This window comes from Scyliorhinus canicula, chromosome 12, assembly GCF_902713615.1.
Source record: "Scyliorhinus canicula chromosome 12, sScyCan1.1, whole genome shotgun sequence".
Classification (NCBI taxonomy): domain Eukaryota; kingdom Metazoa; phylum Chordata; class Chondrichthyes; order Carcharhiniformes; family Scyliorhinidae; genus Scyliorhinus; species Scyliorhinus canicula.
The window spans coordinates 107,884,039-107,893,492 of record NC_052157.1 but is presented as its reverse complement, the minus strand read 5'-3'; the positions used below and the strand labels follow the sequence as shown (position 1 = coordinate 107,893,492).

Genomic DNA, 9,454 nt, shown 5'->3' with positions numbered 1-9,454 from the left:
AGAAGGGGGGGGTTTCTCGGGGCAGGGGGCGGGGTTTCTCGGGGCAGGGGGCGGGGTTTCTCGGGGCAGGGGGCGGGGTTTCTCGGGGCAGGGGGCGGGGTTTCTCGGGGCAGGGGGCGGGGTTTCTCGGGGCAGGGGGCGGGGTTTCTCGGGGCAGGGGGCGGGGTTTCTCGGGGCAGGGGGCGGGGTTTCTCGGGGCAGGGGGCGGGGTTTCTCGGGGCAGGCCCGCGGACCGCGGCCGTTGTTCTGGGAGGCGGAGAGTGGCCATGGCGGAGCGCGGGGCCCATTTGAGAGGCGGGCTGTCGGGGAGTCCGGGCCGACCGTCCATATTCGAGGTGGTGGCCCAGGACACGCTGATGTCGGCGGTCAGACCGGCCTCGCAACACGCGTGCAAGGTAAGGTTTGAATGGGGCCTACAGGTGGCACGGTGCGGCCCAGGGGCAGGAAGCCGAGCCAGGTCTCCCCACCGGGTGGGCAGGGGGTCGGGGTTTCATCACCCCCTGCAGGGAGCTGCTGCCCACTTAAATCCACTTCAGTGAGGAGGAGGAGGAGGAGGAGATGAAGGGTAAGAAGGTTCACCCGGTTTCCTGACCAACACACTCCAACCGAAAGAGTCATCCAGACTCGAAACGTTAGCTCTCTCCACAGACGCTGTACGACATGCTGAGGCTGTCCAATATTTCCTGTTTTTGTTTCAGATTCCAGTGTCTGCAGTAATTTTCCTTTATCACCCAAAGGTGATTGTCTCATTAGTTTTTTGACACCCCTTTGATCAGTGGTGGGCAACCTGTGTCCCGGGATCTGGGTTCTGAGTCAGGCACCGATACATTTTGTTGACCGTTGCCTGTCACGTTCTGCTGGTTTATGTCCGTGTAGTTTTCTTCCTCCCCGTATGACTGAAAACACAAAAAGCGAGGGCAAGTGAAGTGAGGTGTGTGCTATATGCTCGGTAGCACGGTAGCATTGTGGATAGCACAATCGCTTCACAGCTCCAGGGTCCCAGGTTCAATTCCGGATTGGGTCACTCTGTGCGGAGTCTGCACATCCTCCCCGTGTGTGCGTGGGTTTCCTCCGGGTGCTCCGGTTTCCTCCCACAGTCCAAAGATGTGCAGGTTAGATGGATTGGCCATGATAAATTGCTCTTAATGTCCAAAATTGCCCTTAGTGTTGAGTGGGGTTACTGGGTTATGGGGATAGGGTGAGGTGTTAACCTTGGGTAGGGTGCTCTTTCCAGGAGCTGGTGCAGACTTGATGGGCTGAATGGCCTCCTTCTGCACTGTAAATTCTATGAATAACATTGACTGTGAGAGCTGTGCACCCCCTCTTCATCCAATTAAGTGTAAATATTTATTGTTTTTACGACTTGAAGTTGATAGTTCTGTTAATATATGAATGATCTGGGCAGCACGGTGGCACAGTGGTTAGCATTGCTGCCTACGATGCTGAGGACCTGGGTTCAAATCCCGGCTCTGGGTCACTGTCCGCGTGGAGTTTGCACATTCTCCCCGTGTCTGCGTGGGTTTCACCCCCACAACCCAAAGATGTGCAGGATAGGTAGATTGGCCACTCTAAATTGCCCCTTAATTGGAAAAAATAATTGGGTACTCTAAATTTATTTAAAATAAATAAATATATGAATGATCAAGCATTTTCTATAACTCGTTATTAAATATTTGGCGTGTATTAAATGTATTTAATCTTAATTCAAGGGTCATAGTTAGTAAACTTCCCGAGTTTCAATTTTGTGGCCCATTGAGATGAAGGAGGATCACTCATGTGGCCTCTCACGGTTCTAGGTTGCTCATCGCTGTCTTAGATTCACAGATGTTCACAGCACAGGAACAGGCCACTCGGCTCATCATGTCAGTGCCAGTCAACAAAGATCAGACTATACTAATCCCAATTTCCAGTGCATGGCCCTGGAGGTTATGGGAGCACAAGCACATATCTAAAAACTTGTTAAATGTTATCAGAGTTTCTGACATAACTACCCTTTCAGGTGGTGAGTTCCAGATTCCCAGCGCTCTCTGGGTAAAAAAGCTTCTCCTCAAAACCCCTCTCAGCATTCTGCCTCTTACTTTAAATCTTTGTCCCCTGGTTATTGACCCCTCTCTTAATGGAAAAATCGCCTTCCTCTATAAGATGCCCTCTCAATCTTTGCTGCTCTAAGGAAAATAGCCGATCCAATCTTTCGTCATAGCTCAGTCCCTCCAGCCCAGGCAGCATTCTGGTAAATCTCGTCTGTATCCTCACTAGTGCAATCACATCCTACCTATAATGTAGCGACCTGAACAGCATGCAGTACTCCCGCTATGGCCTAACCAGCATTTTGTACAGCTCCAGCATGACCCCTGTCTTTGCCTCGGCCAATAAAGGCAAGTATCCCATATGCCTTCTCAACTACCTGTCCTACCATCTTCAGGGATTCGTAGACATGGACTTCAAGGTCGCTATGATCTTTGGTACTTTTCAGGATCCTCCCATTCATAGTGTAATCCTTTGCCTTGTTAACCCTCCGCAAATGCAATATGTTACGTCACACCTTTCCAGGTTGAATTCCATCTGCCACTGCTCTGCCCACCTGACCAATCCATTTATATTCTCCTACAGTCTATGGCTATCCTCGTCATTATTTACTACCATATGAAATTTTCATGTCATCCACAAAGTTCTTGTTCGTACCCCCTGCATTAAGTCCAAATCATTAACGTACACCACAAATAGCAAGCGCCCCAGCACCGAGCCATATGGAACTCTACTGGAAACAGACTTGCAGTCACAGAAACATCCCTCTACCATCACCTGCTTTTTACCTCAGCTAATTTTAGATTCAATGTGCTATTTTGCCCTGGACCTCATGGGTCACTACTTTATTGACCAGTCTGCCATGAGGGACCTTGTCAAAAGCCTTGCTAAAGTCCATATCGGCCACATCAATTGCATTACCCTCATCAACACTCCTGGCTACGTCAAAAATTTGTTGAACACTATCTTCCCTCAACAAATCCATGCTGACGTATCCTTGATTAATCCATTTCATAGAATTTACAGTGCAGAAGGAGGCCATTCGGCCCACCACGTCTGCACCGGCTCTTAGAAAGAGCACCTTACCCAAGCCCACACCTCCACCCTGTCCCTGTAATCCCATCCCACCCCACTTTTTTGGACACTAAGGGCAATTTAGCATGGCCAACCCACCTAACCTACACATCTTTGGACTGTGGGAGGAAACCCACGCACACACAGGGAGAACGTGCAGACTCCGCACAGACAGTGACCCAAGCCGGGAATCGAACATGGAGCTGTGAAGCAACTGTGCAAACCACTGTGCTATCTTTTTTTAATAATGGGACAAATTTAGCAGTCGTCTAGTCCTTTGGCACTTCACCACTGGCCAGAGAGCATTTGAAAATTACTGCCAGTGCCCCTGGTGTCTCCTCTCTTGCCTCCCTCAACAGCCAACGATGGATCTCATCTGAGCCTGCAATTTTTGCACTTTTAAGGCTGCTATACCTACTAGTACCATCTCTCTGTTAATTTCCTCTACTTTTTCACAGTCCTGCGACATCCTTTTCCATTGTGAAGACCAATGCAAAGTATTAATTGGAGACTGTACCCACATCTTCCAGGTCCCCACATACATTACCTATCTGCTCCCTAATTGGCCCTACTTATTCCCTAGTTATTTGCTTTCTCTTTACATATTTTTAAAAAACCTTTCGGTTTTCCTTTATTCTATTCACCTAAGCTTTTACATGCACTCTCCTAGCTTTCCTAATTTCCTTTTTAAGGTTCTCCCTGCACTTTTATTATACTCCCCTGGGGACTCTGCCGTATTGAGCCCTCGGCATCTGCCATAAGCTTCTCTTTTTTTTTTAAAGCAGCATTTTCCTGAATGACAGTGGTTGCACTATGAAGGTAATGTCATCGTCTGCAACATCCTGCCCACAGGATGCAAGTGAAAATTAATTCTTGCTGCTGTCGGGCTATAGTTAGGAATACAATATAAACTTGCAGAGGCATTAGCTGCTGTTGGATTCTCCAGCTCTGCTGATTAAGATGGCGCGAGAGGAGCAAATTGAGCAGCTTTGTTTCTGAATTCTTCATCTTAATTTTTCCCACCAGTAACCATAGACGCTTCTATGGAGCTAAGCTCAGAATGCTACCTACAAACATGATCCAAATTTCAGTTCATCACTTTCACTTGGTTGTGTTCTCAGGAATAAGATTGTATATTGAATCATAGAACTTAAAAGGCATTGATTCAAAGGGTCAATTTCTGTCCGGTACATCTTCCAAAAAAACATTCCTAATAGGAATATGCAAAACATAGGATGAAATAAAACCCTGGACTATTTAGTTTGCCTTATACCATCCTGGTAGTCACATGATATCACAATAATGACGTTGTTAACAAATCTAGCAATCAATTTCTAGCAATTAATCTGCAACAGACCCATGAATGGTTCACAGAAAACTCTAGTGCTAGGAATCATACGTCCAAACTCATCCTTTTCTCCCAAGCAAGTTGCCCTTCACGTATGAGTGAAATCTGAGTGTTGGTGGACTTTTCAACTGGGGAATGAGTATCACAGACCATCAGTTCTGCTCTTACCAGGCAGGAGATGGGGATAAGGGACAGTGTTGGCTTTTGATAATGAATGTCACACTTGACGCTGAAAGCCAGAATGCTCCATTCAGTTGATGCACAATGGCATTTTCAATCTAAGATTGCATTTGTAATGTAATCATGCCTTGATGATCAGAATTCAAAGCGGTTTGGTCTTAGTGAAATGATTCTTCATTTGGGATGGGAGACAATGAGAGATATGTGCCATTGTTATGATGCTGATGCTGTACAAGGTAGTGAATTTCAACATGATGTGCACAATTGTATCGTTTGTAAACAAAAGACATATTAGCAAAGAGTAGCACAGTGGTTAGTACTGCTGTCTCAAAGCACTGAAGACCCGAGTTCGATCCCAGCCCGGGTCACAGTCAGTGTGGAGTTTGCACATTCTCCTCGTGTCTGCGTGGACCTCACCCCACAACCCAAAAGATATGCAGGGTAGGTTGATTGGCCACGTTAAATTGCCCCTTAATTGGAAAAAAAGAATTGGATATTCTAAATTTTATTTTAAAAACAACATTTTTATCATGATGAAGACATTGGACAAAGCGATGGACAAATTGTCTGTAACAAGATAACACATTAGAAAGTCAAGACTGAGAAGTGGGAAAGGGCGGATGTTTTCACCAAAAGGGTACATTTTGGCTGTGGAGTAAATTATCAAGGAATGCTATTAAAGTCAACAGTAAACATGTGTCCCAAGATCAATGGGTGTTTCTGAGGGGGATTGAGAGCTATAATGTGAGGCAGATATAGATGGGACGATCAATGTTAATGGACTTTAAAAAGCATAAGCTGGCTGTTCAGGTCCTACACCTCTGCTGACCTTTCACAAATCCCATTTTCATAATAAAAACAGAAAGTGCTGGAAAAGCTGAGCCGGCCTGGCAGCGCCTGTGGAGAGAGAGAGAAACAGAGTTAACGGTTCGAGTCCAATATACTCATTTGTTCCAAAGAAGAATCATGTTGGACTCAAAATGTTAACTCTGTCTCTCCACAGATCTGCAAGACCTGCTTAATTTTTCCAGAATTTCCTGTTTTTATTTCAGATTTCCAACGGCTGCAGTATTTGAAATGAAATGAAAATCGCTTATTGTCACAAGTAGGCTTCAATGAAGTTACTGTGAAAAGCCCCGAGTCGCCACATTCCGGCGCCTGTTCGGGGAGGCTGGTATGGGAATTGAACCCGCGCTGCTGGCTTGCCTTGGTCTGTTTAAAAGCCAGCGATTTAGCCCTGTGCTAAACCAGCCCCTGCAAGGTGCTGGTTTTGCTTTTGCATTTCCCAATTCCTATTTTTGCTTTTGCATTACCCAATTCATGCTCTTACACCATTAACTTTCTAACGATCCTTTCAAAATACCTTTCTGGAAAATGGTCAAAACTTCTGGCTGACTGAGACTCCAGAGCAGGGTATAGCAATTTTACAGTAATGTATATTTCTCTTCTAGGTGCTTGCGGAACACAACCCTGATCGCTATGGGTTTCTGTGGCGATGGTTCGATGAAATTTATGTGGTGCTGGATGTCCTGCTCCAGCGTCACTATCTGTCCCGGACCAGTGCTTCCTTTTCCGAAAACTTTTATGGTCTGAAAAGAATTCCCCTGGGCGGTGGCCGTGGACTGTGGAGACTAGCCAGCCATGGGCTCCCGAGGACCCAGCACTGGAGGTCCCTCTTGGTGATAATAGCTGTTCCATATATAAAAGTGAAACTGGACAAACTGTTTGCGAGGCTGCGAGAGGAGGATGACTATGCAATACATCTCCCGGAGTCCTCTTGGAAGTGTCTGTACAAGGCCTTCCTTGCGGCCTACCCCTTTGTGAACATGAGCTGGGAGGGGTGGTTCCTCATCTACCGGCTATTATACGCCTTCGGGAAAACACAGTTCCACTCACCACTGCTGCGAGTGGCAGGGGTCCGCTTGGGGAACCTGACCGCTGCAGACTTTAAGGACCTTGAACAAAGATCATCCTCTGTCAGCGATCCCTCATCCAATGAGAGGTAAGAAAAGAGCTTAGAGGCAGCGAGGTAAGGTTATCAAGAATGTAAGTCTTGAAGAAAGGTTACAGAAATTGTGTGCGTTTATTTATGTCAGAGGGGAGAGTTTGAGGTAACGTATTGAGGTGCCGAAATAGTGATGGGAATTAAGAAAATGGATGCAAACAAATTGTTAAATGTGATGAATGTTTCAAATACCAGGGAATGCCAGGTTAAAAATGAGGATTCAAGGTAAAAAAGATTGCAGCTGAGAGTTACATGCTTGACGTTTTTTTTTCTTGATCAAAGCCTGAAATTAGGAACTTGCTGTACTTGGGTTGGATCATATGGTAATACGAGCCTCGTCACTCCATGGCACAAAATATTGGAACAATACCTGCACATATTCTAACCTACTCTCTCTCTCTCTATCTCTGCAGTGTGGTAGGGAAGCTGACCTCCTTCCTTGGTAAAGCGTTGGGGGGTGCGGCAGTATCACTATCGACTGGTGTTTCCGTAGGTGTCTTCTTCCTCCAGTTTCTCGAATGGTGGTACTCATCTGAAAACCAGGAGACGATTAAATCCCTCTCCTCCCTCCCGACCCCTCCTCCGCCAGTGCACTTTGACAAGCTGCCAAGTGAATCCTTACCTCGACTGAAAACCATGTGTCCTTTATGCAACAAGATTCGGACAAATGACACAGCCTTGGCAACCTCTGGATATGTCTATTGTTACCGATGTGCTTATAGCTATGTAAAATGCCACCAGCGATGTCCTGTGACAGGCTACCCTTCTGAACTGCAGCATCTAGTCAAACTTTACTCTCCAGAAGCATGAAAGCATGAGATCCATCAATCTGAGCACACTTTTATTGATCATCTACTCTTTATTGTACACCCGAGCAGATGTCTGACTCGGTGAAATGTGGTCTGCTGGTTTCTGCCGATGTATATGAAGCAAGTTTCAATTGTGCCGATATAATTATTTTTTTCAGTTTTCTCTATTTATCTTAAATGTGCTGACTTGTATCATTACTTGGCCAAGTGGCCATTCACTTATAAACCTAGAGAGGAAATGCATCCATAAAGGCATTGATACTGGTGCCTACATATCCACCCTTTCCAATAGGACTCATGAATGATGATCAGGAGGCCTGACCTAGACGGCTAAAGCTAGTTTCAGCAATCTCGCTATCGTGGTTGAGATCAGCTAACACCACATACACTGAGTCCTTTTTGAATGGCTTGGAACTGTAATGAACAATACAAGGATCCCCCTAACATCAGAAAATCATAAATGCATTTTATTCTTTGGACATTGAGAGGAGTTTGGAATTAGTACTGCGGCAGGAGAAAAATGGAAACTACCTGTGTCGGTGCTAAACATGATCTTCTCTGACAATTATGAACCTTTGAATGGAATCTGAACATTCTCAAATTCAATTAATAAATGTTATTCATGATTTAAGAGGTCTTGTGGTGCAGTGACAAGCTACTGGCACAAGCAGGAGCAATTCCCGGTCAGCCATGTGACAGAAAGGAATTGGAGTCTCTTAACATCACCATCCGTAGCTCTAAGCTATGACATGCCTGTAAAGAGTATGTAACCACAGCAAACTGGATTCCTTGCAGGGCTGGTTGGCTCAGTTGCTGGACAATTGGTGTCAATGGCATGAGATTCGATCCCGGTTCTGACTCGGGTGGAATTGTGACCTGCCCTCCTTTCCCTACCCGTGGTGGTGATCATGGTCCCCTGGGTCGGACCTGGCTTCAGGCACAGAACCGAAAAAGAAGATTGACGATTTAATCATACAAGGCCAAACGAATAAACAGATCAATAATTAATACAGCCTGTATCTCCTGTAAATACAGCATATCTCCTGTAGACTGTTTACAAATTGAACTTATCGAATGTGCCCTAAAAGATTTAGCTGCTTCTGGATTAGATCAGATTCACAAATTGTAGCGATCACCTTTAACATTTGCCCCCACAATCGGAATCATTCCAGAAATGTGTATTTTGGAACTATAGATATATACTGTGTTCTAAATCATTTTGATGTGAAAGATAAATAAAATATTTTATTGAAAACTAAAGTAAACTACACCAGCTCATCCAGTTTGACATGCAAATTGTAAACAAAGGCTTCTAAATCTAAATTGAGGAGAGCCCAGCCAGCAGAGGTAGGAAGGAGAAAGGTGAGTGCTACAAATCCCAAACAGATCAGAGTTTATCTAAAAGTACGCAGTTTATGTTTTCAGTGAATCCAGAGTTTGACCAAGTTATTGGTGTTCCAAACAAACCAGGGTTTTCTAAAAACAAGTTATCTGAAAGAATGGTGCATGGTAAGTTAGAGTCTATGCTGTTCTCTGGAACAATCTTCTGGAATATAAATATATGTCCCATGGTCAGATATAGGAAAGTGGGAAGGGTGGTGTATTATCACAGTTGTAATTCAGTATACTCACAAAGTATAATTAACTTTTAAGAAGCACTAGGTGACTTCAATCAAAGTTAATTTTTCTTCAGACTGGATTTGGTAATCTTGTTTCTGGCATTGTCTATTTAGAAGCTGCAAATCCTCTGGCTCAAGTATATTTTCACTCCGGGAGAATACTTTCTGAACATTGCAAATCACTGCCCTTATTTATACTTTAAGTATTAGTGTGTTAGATGAAGCGTGACGGATATTCTATTTAATGGACAGGAAACACGTGTATAAAGTTTCTAATAGGGCAGCACGGTAGCATGGTGGTTAGCATAAATGCTTCACAGCTCCAGTGTCCCAGGTTCAATTCCCGGCTGGGTCACTGTCTGTGCGGAGTCTGCACGTCCTCCCCGTGTATGCG

The 9,454-nt window shown here is 45.0% G+C and overlaps 1 protein-coding gene across 1 annotated transcript; it reads left to right on the top strand.

The window, feature by feature from the left end:
- The first annotated feature begins 219 nt into the window (after positions 1-219).
- pex12 (peroxisomal biogenesis factor 12) lies at positions 220-8,397 on the top strand. The gene is made up of 3 exons (XM_038813708.1): positions 220-395; positions 6,079-6,629; positions 7,046-8,397. The coding sequence occupies exons 1-3, from the start codon at positions 267-269 to the stop codon at positions 7,440-7,442; spliced, it is 1,077 nt and encodes a 358-aa protein (XP_038669636.1). The 5' UTR covers positions 220-266; the 3' UTR covers positions 7,443-8,397.
- The last annotated feature ends 1,057 nt before the right edge of the window (positions 8,398-9,454 follow it).